We start from the raw sequence: 21,610 nt of genomic DNA on the forward strand, positions 1-21,610 counted from the left end.
CATCATCTATCACAAAGCTCAAGCATTCATCAATGGAAACTTTCAAAATCATCAACACTTTCAAAAATTAAGACATGGGCTAGCTAGAACACAAAGCAACGATCACAAAAACGTAGAAATCATCAAAAAAATCGAGCTAAAACTGTACCTTAATTAAGCTTGTAAGTGCCGAACATCAAAACCCTATTTTAAGCTTTCTTCATTGCTTCATTTGGCCATAATGAATGATAAAATGGCTATCATTTTATTTTGTTTTAATGTAATTACTATTATTTCACTAATTACTATTTTAACCTTATATTATAACACAAAAATTCACTTAATGGATGACTATTTTTGTCCATCCCATTAACCAAAGGTCAAATAGCCACATAAGGACTTGCACATTTAAATTCATAGCAATTAAAGCACTTTAAAAAATAAAATGAAACTTTTGCATTTTACGCGATTAAGTCCTTTTTCTCAGATTGAGCTATTAAACGATAAAATTAGCTCATGTAATTTTCACACATATATATTCACATACCATAAAAACACAAAATAATATTAAAATAATTTTACAACCTCAAATTTATGGTCTCAAAACCACTATTTTGATTTAGCTAAAACCGGGTTGTTACAACTCTCCCCCTTTAGGGATTTTCGTCCCCGAAAATCTTACCAGCGAATAGGTTTGGATATTGATTTCTCATAGCATCCTCACGTTCCCATGTAACTTATTTGACCCATTGTTGATGCCATAACACTTTTACTAACGCTATTCTTTTATTTCTCAGCTCTTTGATCTCACGAGCTAGAATTCAAATCGGTTCTTCATTGTACGATAAATCTGACTGAATCTCAACTTCGGTCGGGGAAATAACATTCGAAGGATCGGATTGGTATCTTCGTAACATTGATACATGAAATACGTTATGAATCCTTTCTAACTCAGGTGGCAACAACAATCTATAAGCAATCGGCCAAATACGTTCAACAATCTTACACGGCCTGATAAATCTCGGACTTAACTTGCCTTTACGACTGAACCAAAGTATTTTCTTCCACAGAGATACTTTTAGAAACACTTTATCTTCGGTCTAAAACTCAATATATTTTCTTTTTAAATCTGTATATGATTTCTGACGATCCGAAGCTGCTTTCAGACTATCATGGATTACTTTTACTTTCTCTTTAGTCTCTCTGATCAGATCAACCCCATGAATCTTATTCTCGCTTAACTCAATCCAATATAACGATGTTCGACACTTCTGACCGTATAAAGCTTTGTACGGTGCCATTTTAATGCTCGATTGAAAACTATTGTTATACGTGAATTTAATCAATGACAAATACTTTTCCCACGTACCTTCAAATTCAAGAATGCAACATATCAACATATCCTCGAGTATCTGAATAACTCGCTTGGACTGACCATCCGTCTGCGGGTGAAATGCGATACTGAAATGTAGCTTTGTACCCTGCGCATCTTGTAATTTCTTCCAAAACCTCGATGTTAATCTCGGATCTCTGTCCGATACAATGGAAATAGGTACCCCATGCAATCTCACAAACTCGGAGATATATAACTCATCTAACTTATCAAGCTAGAAATTCATACGTACAGGAATGAAATGAGCTGATTTTGTTAATTTGTCAACAACAGCCCATATTGTATCTTTGTTACTCAGAGGTAAGGGAAAACTCGAAACAAAATCCATAGTCACTCTATCCCATTTCCATTTAGGAATCATAATCGATTGCAAGAAACCAGATGGTACCTGATGTTCAGCTTGTACTTATTGACAAATCAAACACTTAGAAACGAATTCTGAAATGTCACGTTTCATACCATGCCACCAATAATGCTATTTCAAATCGTTATACATTTTCGTGCTTCCTGGATGAACAGATACACAACTATTATGTGCTTATTTTAAAATAATCAGAATTAACTCGGAATTTCTTGGAACACATATTCGGCCTCTGAATTTTAAACAATCATTAGTATCAACTTGAAACTCTGAATTAGGGATCGAATCACACTGAGCTAGTTTTGCTAACATTTCATTATCAACTTTCTGAGCTTCGTAAATCTACTGTAAAAACAATGGTCATGCTTTCAACTCTGCTACAATCGAGCCATTATCAAACCAAGCCAACTGAGATTCATTGCACGTAGAGCAAACAAGGATTTCTGGCTTAAAGCATCAGCAACAACATTTTTTTTCCCGGATGGTAGTCAATTATTAACTCGTATTCTTTTAACAATTCTAGCCATCTCCACTGTTGTAAATTCAAATCTTTCTAAGTCATCAGATATTTCAAACTGTTATGATCTAAATAAACATGAAATTTCTCACCATACAAATAATGATGCCAAATCTTCAGTTCAAATACAATGGCTGCTAAGTCTAAATCGTGTGTCGGGTAATTCTTTTCATGCGGCTTCAACTGTCTTGAGACATAAGCTATGACTTTGCCTTCCTGCATCAAAACAGAGCCCAGACCATTCAACGATGCATCACTATAGATTACTAATTCTTTACCCGATTCTGGTTGAATTAACACAGGAGCTTTGGTCAATAAAGCTTTCAGATGATCAAAACTTTTCTGACAATTCTCGGACTATTCAAACTTTACATCTTTCTGAAGCAATCTCGTCAACGGAGTCGAAATCCTCGAAAAGTCTTTCATAAATTGCCTATAATAACCAGCTAGTCCTAGAAAACTACGGACTTCAGAAACATTTCTCGGAGGCTTCCAATCTATAATCGTAGAAATCTTGTTCGGATCAACTCGAAAACCCGATGCTGACACAATATGCCCTAGAAAACCAACCTCACGCAACCAGAATTCACATTTACTGAACTTTGCATATAACTTTTTATCACGCAGAGTCTGCAATACGATTCTCAAATGCTCGGCATGTTCAGTTTCATCTCTCGAATATATCAATATATCATCAATGAACACAACAACAAATCGATCTAAGTACGGTTTGAAAATCTGGTTCATTAAGTCCATAAAGATAACTGGTGCATTCGTTAGTCCGAAAAGCATAACCAAAAATTTATAATGACCATACATCGTTCTAAATGCATTCTTTGGCACATTAGAGTCTCTAACTCGTAATTGATAATAACTTGATCTCAAATCTATTTTTGTAAACACATTAGGCCCTTTCAATTGATCAAACAAATCGTCAATTAGTGGTAGAGGATATTTGTTTTTGATCGCCACTTTGTTGTGTTGTCTATAATCTATACACATTCTCATAGTACCGTCTTTCTTTTTCACAAACAACACAGGAGCACCCCAGGGCGAGAAACTCGATCGTGCAAATCCTCTATTAATTAATTTTTATAACTGAGCTTTTAATTCTTTTAACTCTGTCGGTGCCATTTTTTACGAAGTTATCGATATCGGTGTTGTTCCCGGCGCTAACTCAATGCCAAACTCAACCTCTCGTATCAGTGGTAAACCCGGTAACACTTCAGGAAATACTTCTGGATACTCACACACAACTGGGACTGATTCAATCTTTTTTTCAGTCACTTTCGTATAAAGTACATAAGCAAAATAAGCTTTACAACCCTATATCACATATTTTTGAGCTATCGAAGAAATCACTACTGGAAAACCATTCAGATCATCTGACTCAATTTGAGTAATCTCATTATTCTGACATCTCAAATCTATTGTCTTTCTTTTACAATTCACAACAGTATCATATAATGTTAGCCAATCCATACCCAGAATTATATCAAACTCATCAAATGGTAACAACATCAAATTGGCTGGGAAACAACTATCCCTAATCATCAATGGACAAATCTTGCACATTTTATCAACCAAAACACACTTACCTAAAGGGTTCGATGCTCTAATTACAAATTCAGTAAACTCTACAGGAAAAGTCTTACTGGATACTAAATTCACATATATATACGAATGAGTTGATCATGGATCTATCAATGCAATAACTTTAGTATCATAGAGAGTAAAAGTACCAATAATAACATCTGGAGATGATGCTTCTTAGCGAGCACGAATTGCGTAGGCTCATGCAGGTGCTCTGGCATCAGATCTCGCAGCAGTGTCTCGTGTCACACCTCTACCACCACTCACATTGCCCGAATTTCTGGTGGCCTACCTCTAGCTGTAGTGTTACTTGGCCTCGTGTTGTGAACATTATCTTTTTCAACTAATCTTGGACAATCTTTAATAAAGTGATCTCGTGAACCACAACTGTAACAAGTTCTATTATTACTTTTCCCCCAACAATCTCTATAATGCTGTCTTTCACATTGTTGACTCTCGGGCTTAACATCTTTTACATTACCAACACTCGATACCGATGTGGCTTAAGCTTTAGGGTTAGTGTATTGCTTTCTATGATCTCTATTCTGATATCCCACTGAAGCTGCCGATTGGTTAAAATAATCTTTAGATTTCTTCGACGAAGGATGATAAGATTTATTCATTGATCTCTTCCTCGAATCTCTTACCTCTGAATAAACTTTTCTCTTTTCTTTGCTGAGATCTTCGACTTTACAAGCCCTCTCAACCAATACTACAAATTGTTTCAGTTCAAGTATCCCAACTAACAGCTTTATATCTTCATTCAACCCGTTAACAAATCTTTTACACATGATCTCTTCAGTAGACACATATTCCTGGGAATATTTGCTTAACCGTATGAATTCTCTTTCGTACTCAGTGACAGTGATTCAACCCTATTTCAATTCTAGAAACTCTTTATGTTTCCGATCGAGAAATCTCTGGCTTATGTACTTTTTTCGGAACTTAGTTTGAAATAATTCCCAGGTAACCCGTTCTTTAGGAACTTTCAATGTCAATGTTTTTCACCATTGATATGCATTATCTCTAAGCAAATATACTACGCAGTTGATACATTCTTCCGGAGTACAAGACAATTCATCAAATACTCTAATCGTGTTCTCTAGCCGGAACTCAGACCTTTCAGCATCATCATCAACTATAGCCCGAAACTCTTCAGCTCCGTGTTTACATATCTTTTCCACTAGCAGCTTACTCAATCGAATCGGATCTATCACTTGTGGTACAATTGGGACTTGTTGAGGAACAGGCGGGGGTGGAGGTTGTTGAGCAGTCAAATTCATTCATACGAATTCCGTGAACCACTCATTCATCATTTGGAAGAAGGCTTGCTTAGGCTCTCCTCCCTGACTACTAGAAATAGGCCTAGAATCGATCGGTGCTACCCCTTTTGGTGGGAGCTGGCGCATTACTTTCAACATCATTGGCTATTGCTCGTTCGGGATCCATTTACTATATTAAAAAATAAACACATTTTAACTGTCAAGAATCATCACACTATCGCAGTTTATATATATGGCATGTATAGCTAGACTCTCACTCGCTACGTTAGTCCTAGAATCGACTAAACCGTAGCTCTGATACCAATAAATGTAACACCCCTAACCCTATTCCGGCAATATCCGACGTAGGAATAGGGTTACGAGGTATTACCGAATAACATATCCCATTCACATACATTTATACATTCATTATCAAAAACCATTTGCAAACATTCACATTGTCCCTTATAAGGTTCTACGAGACCTTAAAGCATGCTTAAGAGTGGTTCGGGACTAAGCCGATCACATATAAAAATTTCTAAGGACTTAGAAAAATTTTACATTCATAGGTCACACACCAGTGTAAACAGGCCGTGTGCTTCACACGGCTACCGGACACACTCGTGTTTTAGGCCGTGTGAAAACAGAGCATACAAACTGACTTCACCACACAACCGGAGACACGCCCTTGTGCCTTGGTCATGGGAAAAATGAAGAGGTTACTGACTTGGGTCACATGGCCAACCACACACCCGTGTGTCTAGGCCATGCTTGAGACTGACTTAAATTCGTAGGGCTATCCTAGGGGACACACCATGTGTCGCACATGATTGAGACACACGCCCGTGTCTCTGCCCGTGTGGACAAAAATAGGCTATTTGTAAAGCCAATTTGCCACCCTACTCTCAAGTACACAAAGCAACCAAAATAGCACCATTTCATTACATCTTTAAGAAATCTAAAACATGCCAATTCGTACTTATGTCATGCTATCTATCATCAACCAATTTAACTACTTAATTCCACATACAAAACATACCAAATTCACATCTATTTCATATCACAAACCACACCATACGATCATCTCAAAATCAAACCTCAAAATTTCATACTTTAAGCATCAATACAACAACTTACAATTATCCAAAATAGCCAATACATAACTATACCAAACACATAATTTAAGCCAAATTAAATGGCCAAATACATACCAACATTTTCAACAAAAGCAAGCCAAATCTCATGGCAATATCATTCTCAAAACATATTACGAACTTATTAGCCTCTACATGCCATATACCATATATACAAAGCTTCAAAAGTACCAATGAGTTGATTCGATAGTGTGATGATAGTTCCCGATGATTCCCGATGTCTGAGCTATCTTTGATATTCTATAAAACAAAGACAAATATCACATAGTAAGCTTCATAGTTTAGTAAGTTCGTACCAATTATACTCAACAGTTCATATAATACAAAACATCAATCAATAAACACTTATTAGTTCTTATATCATCATTCAATTCTAATCCACCACCATTTAACATGTATATACAAATTCATCAAGCATTATACATATAGTATCAACTACCACATAAGTATCGTACATACCTGAACTTTCCCGTATTTATTTATTTCATTCTCACCTCTTTCTTCAATACATTAATTCATTCGGAAGTCTTTCAATGCTCTAAGAATTCGTACACTTAGTACATCAGTGATTAGCTGGATCTATAACAATCTCGCACACTTAATGCCATCACATTAAACCGTAGTTATCTCAATATCGTACACTTAGTGCCTCATATAGCCGAAACTATTCCAATTCGCACACTAAGTGCTATTTATAGCCAAAGTTATTTTGAAACGCACACTAAGTGCCAAACATAGTCGATTTATCGTCGTATGCAATCATAGTCACACATCTACAATTTATGCATTATTAAAGCATTAAAAACATAATTATAACTTCATTTATCACGTACAAACTTACCTTGTACTCGGAATTGACGAATCAGATCAATTACTCGATAACCTTCGATTTTCCCCAATCTATATCCGAGTTCTTTCTTTCTTGATCTATATGTATTCAAAATTAGCCCATTTAATCACTTATTCATTCAATTAAATCCACAAACACATATTTGGGCATTTTTACACTTTAGCCCCTAAAGTTCCACATTTATCCAATTTAGTCCCTATTTTATAAAAACACAAATTACACAAAATTTAATTACACCCAAGCCTTGCCGAGTTTCCTAGGGATACCTAGTAGCCCAAAACTTTCATTTATTTCATAATTTAACCCCTCAATTTACACTTTTCTCAATTTAATCCTAATATGCATTTTACTCAAAATCACTTTACAAAATATGTATATCAAGTACCAAGCTTTCATAATTCATCATCATTTGTCGCAAAGCTCAAGCATTCATCAATGGAAACTTTCAAAATCATTAACACTTTCAAAAATTAAGACATGGGCTAGCTAGAACACAAAGCAACGATAACAAAAAACGTAGAAATCATCAAAAATTGAGCTAAAACTGTACCTTAATTAAGCTTGTAAGCGCTGAACATCAAAACCCTATTTTAAGCTTTCTTCTTTGCTTCATTCGGCCATAATGGATGATAAAATGACCATCATTTTATTTTTTAATGTAATTACTATTATTTCACTAATTACTATTTTAACTTATATTATAACACAAAAATTCACTTAATGGATGACTATTTTTGTCCATCCCATTAACCAAGGTCAAACAACCACAAAAGGACTTGCACATTTAAATTCATAGTAATTAAAGCACTATAACAAATAAAATGCAACTTTTGCATTTTACACGATTAAGTCATTTTTCTCAAATTGAGCTATTAAACGACAAAATTAGCTTACGTAATTTTCACACATATATATTCACATACTATAAACACACAAAATAATATTAAAATAATTTTACGACTTCAGATTTGTGGTCTTGAAACTACTATTCTGATTTAGCTAAAACCAGGCTATTACAATGTCACACGGCCGTTTGTGTCACATGGGCTAGGTTAATTGGGCTGTGTTGGCCACACGACCATATATGAGGACATGCGTGGAGCTATGTGGACCACATGAGTTGGCCAGTTGGGCCGCTACACAAGCATGCAGGGCACCTTTTGAAAATTTTCGTCTAGGCCCGTTTTGACCTGTAATACGTAATTAGACTCTCCGTAGGCTTCATACTACATAAATAAAGCGTGAAAACATGATATTATTAAGGTATGTGAATTAAGTATGCATGAACTGACTATTGTTAATTTAGATGACATGTTTTTGTTTTGTCATGTTTGTTATGAGCATATGATGTATGGATATGTTAATCTGTATTTATCTAAATCTACTTTTTTACTATGTACGTGACATTTTGGAGAAACTAATTTGTTTCTGTTGGGTTTGTGATATATCTATCTACAAAGTATGTAATTGTATGCTTACTGGTTGCTGTTAAAAATATGAATGCATGTTCAACATGCTTATCATTATGTATCTATATTTGCATGTCATGTCACATTACACGTGGTTGGGATAATATGGCATAGAGGAAGTTTCGACAGCTTAATGATCTACACTATTTGGTGGTTTAATCACATATTTTTGTCTGGCAACTTGTCTGCAATATGGTGGCTTCACCACACATATTTGATCTAACAGTTTTAACTGCAACTCTGGTGGCATTGTCCACAATTCTCTGTTAATGTGATTTAGTTGGATGAGTTCTGGGGAACTCTAATTTGGTGTGTAGCAAAGTTGGTGTAACACTCTAAACTCGGCCTAAACGTGCAGGCCATGTTCGTGAGTTACATTATTCGTTCTAAAGATCTCAAAAGCATAACACAATCAAATTAAACCATTAATCTCATAACATTCAACACGGCGGTAATTTAAAGACATAGCATTCCTAAATTCATAACATCATAAAGCAAATATTCCTACTAATAATAATACCAAGAACAACATTTAACATCGGACCGAGCTTCTGCGACATTGACCGGATCAAGTCTTATTACCACCTAAAATCAACAATAACAGGATGAGTCATGAACTCAATGCGTAAAATGGAATGAAATGCAACAAGGGTAACTTATAAGAATTTCCAATTCAAAGATTCATTTCAACACAGAAGCGTGTTCATTCTAAGTTCAGAACAGAGATTCTACATATGTATATATGTATTATTCCAGTTCAGAAATAGTTCAGATCAAACTCGAATGCAATGTCCTTATTCCATCCGCTACACACCAACTTCAGCTATCCCAGCACACCACTATGGGCATGTCCCTGCACACCTTTATAGTGTTCAATGGCACTTTCACAGAAACGCAGCTTAGCTACTAGCTCAATAAGTGACAAGCTCCAGAATCAGAATGTTACTTAATGTGGCATTGCCACGTTTCATTACAGACTTCCATCTTCTTCATAATCCCCCACCACATGTTAATGCAGAATGCAGTAGTACATATCACATGTTCAGTCATACCAATACAGTACATAATTAATTATGTAGTTCATTAACAAAGTAGTATTACAGTGCATATTCAAGTATGTGACGCACAGATCAGTGTCATATAAGCAAATTCAGTCATTCGTATATCGAGGAAACCAATACCAAAGTTAGGCAACCTTCTCGGCCTCAAAAACAGTTCTCAGATCTAACATACTGCCACATGGCCTGGGCATAAGCCCATGTGCCTTGGCTGTATGGATTTTAAATATCAACAGTGAGTCGCACAACTTGGGCACACGCCCATGTCCCTGGCCTTGTGAACCCTGCACTAAAATAGCCACACACGGCCTAGTCACACGCTCGTGTGGCCACCCATGTGGGCTTTATTCAATAAACAGTGAGTTACACAGCCGTTCGTATGGCTTGCCACATGCTCGTTTGACGTTGACAGCCTCTATTTTTGGAGATTTGAAACTTGAAAAGTCGAGTTTCCGATACGCACCTAGTCTGGTTTTAACAGAGAAACGATTACATCATCAATTCTAACGTTCAACAAAAATCACTTATTGTTAACATGCGTCGAAAGGTTCGACACCATTCTATTCCAATTCACACACTCACCTCGTACGAAACAAGAGGAATAAGCCTAACATGGCGTATTACTATCTTTGGCAACACCCTTGCCTAAACAAAGTAGTAAATCGAGCGTTTAATAGCGACAAAGTCTCGTTTTAACAGAAAATGATAACAGAACAGAAAGCATAACAACAGGAATTTATAACGGAACTTACACTGAGTTGGTCTTACAAGTAACTAAACTTTATAACCACACGAGATCGATTGCAGGAAGAAAAGAAAAGAAAGGAATTTTGAGAAGAAGAAGCAAAAATTAAAGAACTAGAAGTAAAAGAAAAGAACAATAACTTTTTACTTAGACTACTTAAACTAACCATCACCCTTCCCGATATTTGCAAAAAAATATATTCCTAATGTGTAAGATGGGGTTCAAACTCAGAACCAGACAAAATACAAACAAGTGCTTAACCAGTGAACCAGTAGGCTCATTCTTGTCATTCTTACACATAAGCTTGAACTTCAACGGGTAGTGCATGCTTGTGGGTTGGTTCTAAAACAATAAAACTTTTAATTACGTGACTTGAACTCCAAACCTTAAATTCAATCACAGAACACAGAACCATAGATACATAAATTAATTACTACTAATTTTCATAACAAGTTTTTAAGATTTTGGGGCGTTACATTTGGATAGAAATTTTTCTGAAAAATTTGCATTATGATTTTTTGAAAAATATCGCATTAACATAATCATGCATTCTCAATTCTGTTTAACTAATCGTTATGAAAATTCTCCGTGATACTCTGATTTGTATATTGTGTTTGATCTCTGATTGAGTTTGTTATACATTGAGCTTTATAGCTCACCTCTTTGTTTTATCTTTAACTTTTCAAGTAATCTTTGAATTTAGGATCGGACAGTGTGTGGAAACTCAGATTGTATCTCGGTTAATAAAATAAGATAGTTTACATTTCTTTTAATTATTTTGGACTATAAATTTGTTTTAGACTTTGTTTTTGGTTTTTATTCTGTTTGTTGGTTTTTGAGTATTTTAATATGAAACTGCAAAATCACATGGATTAATAATTTAAAATTAAAAGTCTAAAAAATTTTTACTGCAAAATTAAGTAACCCTTAAGTGTTTTTTTTTGTAAATAAACAAATAGTTTTAATGAATGTTTGCTTAAAGTTGATAATGATTTGTCAAAATTATTACTTTCAAAACAAGATTTTGATTTTAAATTCTGGGTTTTAGATAAGTGATTCAGAATTTAAGTTTTTTTAAACATTTGTGAAAATTTTGCCAAATTTAATGCCTTTAAATTGCACACTAAGTTTAATTAAATCAAAAGTTTTTTTTTTAAATAAGCTAATGTAATTCCTCAATATCCGGTCTTAACATTTAAGTCGGGTTGAGGTGTTACATATAAAATAAATATAAAAAAATTGATAAACCAAAAAATTAATTGTTTGATTTAATTGAAAAATAAATTCAAAATTCAATCTATTAAACTAATACAAAGCAATATTCAATTCTTTATACTTTGTATAAATTAAAAATATTATGATGAATTAATTTAAAATTTTTATTACAATTTAAATTTTTTTAGTTTTAATTCTTTTACCAATAATATATAATAAAAAAATAAAAATTACAAATTACAAATAAATATGTGCTCAATGTGTAGTTAATATATAATTTGATTTAATTTAATTTTTATAGATTATTAACATAATTATCGATATAATATTATTTTAAATTAATATTTTATATACTCAATAATTATATATATCAAATATAAAAACTATTAAATTAAAATTTGAAATATACATTTTATGATGAAAATCACGTAGGGACACAGATGGGTCTGTGTTTGTTTCGGGCAATCAATAAAACAAAATCGATCTTGATTGTGAATTATGATATCTTAAATGATGAAAATCAAGCGTAGGCTGATTTCGACCCCTACTCATATCTGATGTCCAGATTTGATTTAAGATAGCTCAACACACATAGGTGTTGACATTGTTTAACATTTAATTGAAAAAAGAAAAAACACACCTTAAAAATCCCACCCATTTAATTAACACTGATCTGTTTGTTTTAATGGTGGCTGACAGCCATTGAAATTGAATTCTGAAGCTGTTCTTCTCTAAACGTTTTTCATATTGAAACTCTCTCATATTTACCAGAACAAGGTAAATGGCTGTCATTTACTTTCCTTTAATTCCCTTTTTATCTGAACTATTGCTTGCTGTGTTTATGTTATTTGAACGATTAAACATTGATATGTTGAAGGAAAAAAAAAACCACCCAAGATTTGGGACGCTAAGGCAGAAAGTTGATAGATTTTGGGTTTCTTTTGTATTTTTTATATAGTAATTAGAGTTACAAAATCAAGCATTTTTTTCTCCATTTTTCTTGGAAATTCTGAGCTTTTATATTTGCAAATGTAGGAAATTTTATGTAATTTGATGTTTGTTGGGTAATTAGAGGCATGTGCTTTTGCTATTTAGAGCAAATTACTGAAATTATTAAGATTATTAAGAGCTACTGTGTAATTCCATTTTCTGGATAAATCTAGGCTTGTTGATTATTAATCACTGCTAGCCATTGCTTCTTTTCTCGATGGAAAAATAGGATTGTTCAATGATTCTGGGCTTTCTGGGATTTTTTTTCTTAATTTGGACTGATCTTGACTTTTTGATAACTTTGTGATAGCTTTGTGATGGCTAGCACCTCAAATCCGGAGCTTAACACAAGCCGAAACTATCGACAATGGCTGACCGAAACATTTGATGGCCATGAAATGCTTGATGATGAGTTGTCAGATAGTAATCTGGACGGAAATGGTAATTTGATCAACCCATTGGATCAACATTTTCCTATGACTATGGAACATAGAGAACCATACATTGGTATGGAGTTTGAGTCAGCTGAGGATGCTAGGGAGTTTTATGAGATGTATTGATACGGGGTTGCGCGCGGACCAAGATCGAGTTGCCAAGTCACGAGAAATTCCTACGAAAACCCTAAACAATTAGATCTGAAACGAAACAGAAAATTAAAAGATTAGATTTTGAATTTTCAGATCTGAAATAAAATCCCCAAATCAGCAAAGAATCAAATTGAGAATAGAAATAAGTGTTAGGGTTCTTGAAACCCTCAAGGAGATTGTGATTCTGCCCAATTGAACACCAAGATAGTTTTCCCCAAATTTCGACAATCTAATTTCACCCAAAAAGAGTATGGAAAAACCCTAGAAATTGGGGATTTTTGGGCTGATTCCTTAAGATAGAAAAAGGCTGAAAACACAATAAGAACAGAAAATAGATTAGATAATGATTCAACACAAGTAGAAATAAAGAAAGAATTGACAGTAAGAAATTAAAAGATAAGTCCTAAGAAGCCTTGAAATCTCAAAAGATCTCACAACTCCCTTCAAACGGCTATAATCTCCCCTCCAAAGAATATCAATGGCAAGAAGAAGGTTGAAGATGGCTCCCACAATCAAAAAGATTGTTAAAACAACTTCTAAAGAAAACCCAAGAGAAAATCCTTGAAGAACTCAAAGAGAATTTTCACTCAAATCAAATCTGAAATTTTCAATGTAATTGTAATGTAATGTAGGGTGGCTGGCCAAGCCATATAAATAGGCCTTTCAAATGTTTTCCTAATTTAATTAAAACACTAAAACTAAAACTAAAACTAAAAAAAAAACTCCTAATTATTTTAATATGGAAATTCGGCCAAGGGTCTTTTATTTGGGACTCTTGGACTGAATATAAAAATTTAAACTAAGTAAAATAAATAAATAAATAAATAAAAATAAAACTTTACAACTTGGGCCACTTTGACAATTTGGCCTGATTTTCAACTAAGTATGGATGGATTTCTTGATTGGGCTGGGAATTTGTTTATTGGGCCTCGCCTTCAAGAATTTGGGCTTTTGTACTCGTATCATTCCCCCTTCCTCAAATAGATTCGTCCTCGAATCTGAAAAATCAAATGAACTCGACTTTCCTCTATCGAACGGGAGTAATGGCAATTGAGTCCACTGAAAAGAATAGCCATGAAATAGTAAATAGCAACACAAACAAGCTTGTAGTCCAATTATAAGCATAATAGAACAGGTATAACGCATGTGAATGGACAGATTCAGATTACCATGCAAACAATCTAATTTACTCACCACTGCCTCGTCAATATTTGAAACAAAGATGGACATGTTTTAAGGCATTCAGTCGTCTCACATTGTTCCCACAAACCATGAATAAATTGCGAGTAATAAATCAAATGGTAAACATAATCGTCACAAGTAGGTATTTGAAAAGATTCACATGGTTCACAGAGTTGCATAATCATACCATGCATTAATCGACGGTCTATAGATTCACTCACACATGCATTATCAAAAACAAGAATCTTTTTATCAACCATCAAAACAGATAGATCATCAATAAATAAAATAGGACAGTCAAGCACGTTTCGATCTAAGTGTTCATCAACACGATCTTTATCACTATCCGAGGAGTACAAAAGTGTTTCAAAGGTTTCAAGCATCTTACCTCGATAAGCAGAAGAATAAGGGTCGATTTTACCTTTTTCATTTAAAACAAACCTTCGCTCATTGGGGGCATAGTGTAGTCGAATCTTCGTTGTTGATTTAACGTTTGTCAAATGGAACTCAAACTTCAGGTACAACCACATAAACTGTTTAAGGCACGAATATAAATTGAAAACAAATTTGGAAAATTTCGTTACCTTATTCTCCAAAACAGATTTGGACAAATTCAAGGATTTTACACAAGGTAAATCAAGAGAATAACAAATCACGCTTCTTTTCGTAATGACTTTATCAACCACAATCGAAGAGTAACAATTAATCGGATCAAAATGAGGGGATCTTTTAAGAACTAAGTTACCAAAAGTTTTATCAATAATTTTCAAATCTGCACTGGACTCGGTTTCTAAAATTTCCTTACCTCGCTTACCTTCGGGATCATGTAGTGTGATTTCATCTTTGCCTAAGTTGATCGTATGAAAGCGTCTTTCATTTGAGAGGTATTGAAGTTGAAAGTTATCTTTCGATCTTTCGGGAACCTGAAAAGTAGCAACACAAGAAAAATTCATATCTTGGTTAGTGGAAACATTCCTCATTACCCTTTCCACGTCTTTTTCTTTTGTTTCTTTTTCTAATTCATTTTCTCTTCTTTCTTCAATTTCTTTTTCACTCTCAATCTCTTTTTGCTCTTTTTCATTCTCTTTTTCTTTTTCCTCACTTGTTTTAACAGAATTTTTCAGTTTGATTTGGTCCTCATGGACTTGTTCCGGAGTGAGCGGCACTAAGGTGAGTTTCTTTCCTTGATGCTTGAAAGAATACCTATTGGTACGACCATCGTGAGTGACTTTTCGATCCAGTTGCCATGGTTCTCCTAGCAACAAATGGCAGGCTTGAATAGGCATTACGTCGCACACAACTTCGTCTTGATACTTACCGATAGAAAAGGCGATGCGCACTTGTTGAGTGACCCTAAATTGGCCTTCGTTGCTAAGCCCTTGTAGTTGATAAGGTTGTGGATGCTTGGTAGTGGTTAAGCAAAGCTTTTCCACCATCGTCGTGCTGGCTATGTTTGAGCAACTTTCACCATCAATAATAACTCTACAAAGCTTACCTTGTACATGGCAGCGAGTATGAAAGAGATGTTCTCGTTGCTGCTCGCTCTTTGGTTTTGCCAAAGATGATTGTCCACGATCATGAAAATCATCATCCATTCTAGGGACACGTTGAGGGCTGCACCTATGGGGCTGGTTATCCCTATCTTCCTTAATTGGATCTCGATATTGATGTTTTTGATTCACTCGTACCTCATTCAAAGTAGTTTTCAATGCTTGAAGTGTAGCATTTATTTGTGTGATTGCAGCAGTATGTCCGTCTAACTGTTGTTGGACTTTCATAAGTGCATCATTATTATCACCTTTAGACATCTTCAAAACTGTAAAAAATAAACACTCAACACTCAAAAATAAAAGTTAGCAAACCTCACCATTAATCACTCAAAAAGAAAAATCAAATTCTCAATGAGGTCGAATTCAATCTTGTGAGTTCTTTATCAGAGTTTATATCAACCAATTAGAGAGTGTGAACCAAACTACCAAAGAATCCTAATTTGCACTAGGATGCCAAAAACTGACGAGACACCAAGTGATTCGTGTTGCACCGAGGAAGGATTGTGCACACGTTTAAATCCTACTAACACAAGAAACAAGAAGGTGTTAGATATTGTAAAAGGAGAATAAAAAGCAAACAAATGAAAACCTACAGCTAAGAATCAATAAAAATTGCTGAAAATAGAAAACCCGAAAAACTGCGGAGTAACTTGACAACTTCGTTCGAGGTGTTCCCGATCTCCAAAAATCACGAAATTAAATCTGGAGTGTCCTTATATATTGAATTTTCGATCTGGAAATTTTGGGCACCAAATTCCCGCTGAATATTTTTTTTAATTTTTTATTGGATTTCGTCTTTTTTCAATTTTTTGACTTTTTCGACTTATTTTTTTCGGGAAATATTTTTGTATATTCAATAACAGTGCCAAAATATGTATGTAAAATTTCAGATCAATCAGAAAATGTTTACCCACTCAAATGAATTTTTTTCGAAAATTTTTCTGGGTAAAACTGCTGTTTGTAATTTAAAAAATAGAGATCAGTTTAGAAATCAACCAAGAACACCCAAAACGCCCAAAATCTGATACCAAATGATACGGGGTTGCGCGCGGACCAAGATCGAGTTGCCAAGTCACGAGAAACTCCTACGAAAACCCTAAACAATTAGATCTGAAACGAAACAGAAAATTAAAAGATTAGATTTTTGAATTTTCAGATCTGAAATAAAATCCCCAAATCAGCAAAGAATCAAATTGAGAATAGAAATAAGTGTTAGGGTTCTTGAAACCCTCAAGGAGATTGTGATTCTGCCCAATTGAACACCAAGATAGTTTTCCCCAAATTTTGACAATCTAATTTCACCCAAAAAGAGTATGGAAAAACCCTAGAAATTGGGGATTTTTGGGCTGATTTCTTAAGATAGAAAAAGGCTGAAAACACAATAAGAACAGAAAATAGATTAGATAATGATTCAGCACAAGTAGAAATAAAGAAAGAATTGACAGTAAGAAATTAAAAGATAAGTCCTAAGAAGCCTGGAAATCTCGAAAGATCTCACAACTCCCTTCAAACGGCTCTAATCTCCCCTCCAAAGAATATCAATGGCAAGAAGAAGGTTGAAGATGGCTCCCACAATCAAAAAGATTGTTAAAACAACTTCTAAAGAAAACCCAAGAGAAAATCCTTGAAGAACTCAAAGAGAATTTTTACTCAAATCAAATCTGAAATTTTCAATGTAATTGTAATGTAATGTAGGGTGGCTGACCAAGCCATATAAATAGGCCTTTCAAATGTTTTCCTAATTTAATTAGAACACTAAAACTAAAACTAAAAAAAAAACTCCTAATTATTTTAATATGGAAATTCGGCCAAGGGTCTTTTATTTGGGACTCTTGGACTGAATATAAAAATTTAAACTAAGTAAAATAAATAAATAAATAAATAAAAATAAAACTTTACAACTTAGGCCACTTTGACAATTTGGCCTGATTTTCAACTAAGTATGGATGGATTTCTTGATTGGGCTGGGAATTTGCTTATTGGGCCTCGCCTTCAAGAATTTGGGCTTTTGTGACTCGTATCATGTATGGTCGGCATATGGGCTTCACCATTCGGAACAATCGCACTCGTCGATCTCTTAAGGATAATTCGATAATTGGCCGAGAGTTTGTTTGCTCGAAAGAAGGTTTTCGTGCAGAGAAATATACGAAGAAAGAAACCCGAGTTTTCACATCGCGGCCTGCCACAAGAGAGGGATGTAATGCAATGCTGAGGATAGCAGCAAAAGATGGGGGAAAATGGGTTATCTATGGTTTTGTTAAAGAACATAATCATGTACTGAATCCAAGCAAAGTACCTCCTAGACGGTCACATCGAATTGCGTTTTGTGAGGTATGTTAGTGCAAGTATTTTATTTGAATGATTCCTAGAGATGTTAGCAAGTTGTTCTTTCAGATCACTTTACTTGTGTTTTACAGCCAATATAAATGAAAAATTGGCATGCTTTTAAACTGATTTGCTGATTTTACAATATAGATGCATAAGTTTAGGAACCTTTTGAATGTAAGAAATCAGGGAGTATATCTGCCATGTATAAGCTTGTATTAGGCTTATGCATTAGTGTTTACTTTTGCTTCAAGCAGAAGAAGATAAAAGGTGAAGAGATATGTTATGGTCCCGGGTTATGGATCAAGTTACAAAGCGTAAGAGAGAGATAGCAATAAGAAGTACAAATCGAGAAATAGGAAATTAGTAGAGATTAGCAGGCATAAGAGAGAGCGAATGATCTAGGAAAGAACTAGAAGAGCACTGACTAATCTGCTAAATGTTTGAAATTAGTTTTTGCTTATATAAATTTGACAGAGGTTAGAAATCAATCATTGAAGCAGTTTTTGCTGCATTACTGAAATGTTTTTATGACGTTGTCGTTACTCAATCCGATCAATTGATGAAAGAATACTTTGGACATTAGCTGGGGACAATCAGCTATTCTATAGGGTCATAACTGCTGTTATATGATGTGCCTTTTTGTCTGAGGTTTTATTATGGTAACCCAACAATTCTGCAATTCAGTTATTTTCTGGATTTGGCTATTTAATTTATGGCTAAGCTTCCTGGACTTACGTCCTCTTGGAACAGGCCATGCGTACACGCTAACTGGATTCCTTTATAAGTGTAACTCGACGCTATGCCCTTATATGCATTAGCTGCTGTTTACAGGATGAAAAGGATCTTAAAATTCGAGAACTGTCCACAGAGCTGCATCGTGAGAAAAAGAAATCGGCTGCTTACCAAGAGCAGCTTCAGATGGTTTTAAATTATATTGAAGAGCACACTCAGCGGTTATCCTTAAAAGTTAATTTGGTATCCAACAATCTGAGAGAGCTTGAATATGAAGACTAAGACTAAGCTCATTTTCTAAGGTGAGCCTCCTGACATCTCTTCTGTGCATAAGCTCACCTGGTAACTTTTGAGCTACTTTGCTTGAATTGCTATTTACTTCGATTTAATGGTCTTTGTCCTCCTATGTTGATCCAACTCTTTGTTTTTCTTGAATGCCTATTCTGATATTCATGTCCACCTCATATCCAGATATGAATGGGAATGTGATGCTCCAAGACCCTCCAAATACTTGAAAAGTTTGGGGGAAAAATGAACATATGTCCTACACATATCTGCATCCGTGACTCGTGTCGAAGTCCAAATATCATAGCTGTCTATGGTATCTGTTTTTTGCAACTGAAACAATAGCTCATGTTTATAAACTCTTTTAGATACTTTATAAAAGATCAAAAAAGGGAAAAGGAAAGTTGATATTTAGTTTCATTGTATAGTTTCCAGGCTAAGTTATGTTTCAGCCATTCTTCTCTGTAATTGCTTAATCAGAGAGAATGTCGTCTAAACATTTATCTATGGCTGACTAAGTTATGATGCTGAAACTTTTCACTCCTTTTCAGTTGATTCTCTAACTGTGGAAATTGTTATCGAAGCGATCAGTTAATTGTATCAGTGAATGCAGAGATGATATCTATGTGCATCTTGATTTAAAATAGCAACCTCCACCTTACTCTTTGGTGGAAGAAAAATCTGTTGTTGATGGTTGTTAATATTTTGTGTCCTCCAAGTTGCTTGATGACTGATTGCAGCCCTAATTTGGTCATCATATTATATATACATGGCAGTTGGAAGAATAGTCTTTGTTAATGCAAACATCTATATTCATCTTTTCTTCCATTGTTTATTTGTTCCTTAGCATGTACCCAACACATATTCAGGGAACCCTTTGAATACATGAAAAAACTTGGCAGAGAAATTAAATATATTTGTCTTGGACATATTTGCTGCATCTGACACTCCCACCTGAGTCTTAAGTAATATAGACTATCTTCACAACTCACAAGTTTCTCTCACAACAGAAATGCAATAAAACAAAGGTTCAAATTTGCTATAAGTCCATATTTTTTGTAAATTTAAAATTTAACCCTTATACTTTTTATTTTTAAGAATTTTGTCTTTCTACCTTTTTAGATTTCAAAGTTCAATGTCATTATTTTTAGTTACATTGTTACTAAGTAAATTTTTTTTAAATGTGAAAATATTATACTAACAAAATTAACAAAAAAAAATGTTAACAATTGGACCTGAATTATGAAATATAAAAGAATTAAATTATTAGAAATAGAGCTATGAAAAATGTTTTGAGAAGTAAAAAATAATAAACTAATATCACAAAAATTTATAAATTTTTTCGTCATATAATAAATTACAATATTGTAGATAAAAAAATATATTTTAGAAGGGAAGAGCATAAATTAGAGAGCTGAAAGTAGGGTATGAAGTGACTTAAATTAATTAAATGATGTACCATTTTGGAATAGGTATTGGCTTCATTTTTATTTTTCTAAACCCTTCCACTACAACATTCAAAAAAGAAAAGACCTTCCAATATCGAATATAATTAGTTTTATGCTATTTTTCTCCATAAATCATTTTCAAAATGTTTGAATAGTGGAAGTGAAAAAACAGTTATTAACTCTTTTGAATGGTGTCTACTGGGTTAATTTAACCTTGAATAACCAGATAGGACTGACTGTCATACACCACTCTATCCATGAAGCTGTTGGTTTGTTACTTGCTGATATAAATGGCTTAGGTATTCAATGTTTGATCTCCATTTAGATGTGTTTTTCTTCCCTGTTTCGAAAAAAGAATAATTAATATGTGTGATCGAAACTATATTGAATATCAATTTAAAAAGAAAAAAGATTAGATATTGTTATATCCTTCCGCGTAGTGGATTTGTGTTAGATTTAGAAGCATTATTGACTTCTTTTGAAATAACATCCTGGCAGACCTCCTGACCTCAATATCTAGTATGACCATTCATTTTCGATTTATAGAGTCAAGCACTCAGACTTAAAAGTGAATATTGTCTCTATGTGAATACATTTCTAAAGCAATAAGGAGTATATTTAGAATTAACTACCTCGTACTGATAAAATCTCGTGATTATTCATTATATATTTAATAAGATTAAATGTATATCCTGATTCGCTGTATCAACGAATAAGAGAATCTCTCCTATAAATACTGGGAGAATAATGAACAGGGGATTAATGTTTCAATACCTAAAGTTATTCCAAGCATTTATCTTCTTAATCAACCTGTGTTCTTGTCCTTATTCCGACTCTTGACCTCTTTAGGTGAACCGATCTCCATAGCACTGCTTTATCCTCCTTTATTATTGTACCTTGTATCAATAGATA

General features: G+C 34.2%; 1 protein-coding gene across 1 annotated transcript; it reads left to right on the forward strand.

Moving 5' to 3' along the window:
• The first annotated feature begins 12,902 nt into the window (after nucleotides 1–12,902).
• On the forward strand, nucleotides 12,903–19,869 carry LOC107896929 (protein FAR1-RELATED SEQUENCE 5). Its single transcript, XM_041078555.1, has 5 exons — nucleotides 12,903–13,139; nucleotides 17,903–18,240; nucleotides 18,420–18,547; nucleotides 19,065–19,267; nucleotides 19,802–19,869. Exons 1-4 carry the CDS (start codon nucleotides 12,904–12,906, stop codon nucleotides 19,245–19,247), a joined length of 885 nt encoding a protein of 294 aa, XP_040934489.1. The 5' UTR covers nucleotide 12,903; the 3' UTR covers nucleotides 19,248–19,267; nucleotides 19,802–19,869.
• The last annotated feature ends 1,741 nt before the right edge of the window (nucleotides 19,870–21,610 follow it).

The sequence above is a fragment of the Gossypium hirsutum genome, chromosome A10 (assembly GCF_007990345.1).
Source record: "Gossypium hirsutum isolate 1008001.06 chromosome A10, Gossypium_hirsutum_v2.1, whole genome shotgun sequence".
Lineage (NCBI taxonomy): Eukaryota > Viridiplantae > Streptophyta > Magnoliopsida > Malvales > Malvaceae > Gossypium > Gossypium hirsutum.

Excerpts from the sequence above, each read along its gene's own strand:
- LOC107896929 (XM_041078555.1), top strand. The coding sequence starts at position 12,904 with ATGGCTAGCACCTCAAATCCGGAGCTTAACACAAGCCGAAACTATCGA. Across the intron at positions 13,140-17,902 it reads GCTAGGGAGTTTTATGAGAT|AATTTGGGCTTTTGTGACTC; the intron begins GTATTGATACGG and ends CTCGCCTTCAAG. Across the intron at positions 18,241-18,419 it reads AATTGCGTTTTGTGAGGTAT|GGAGTATATCTGCCATGTAT; the intron begins GTTAGTGCAAGT and ends GTAAGAAATCAG.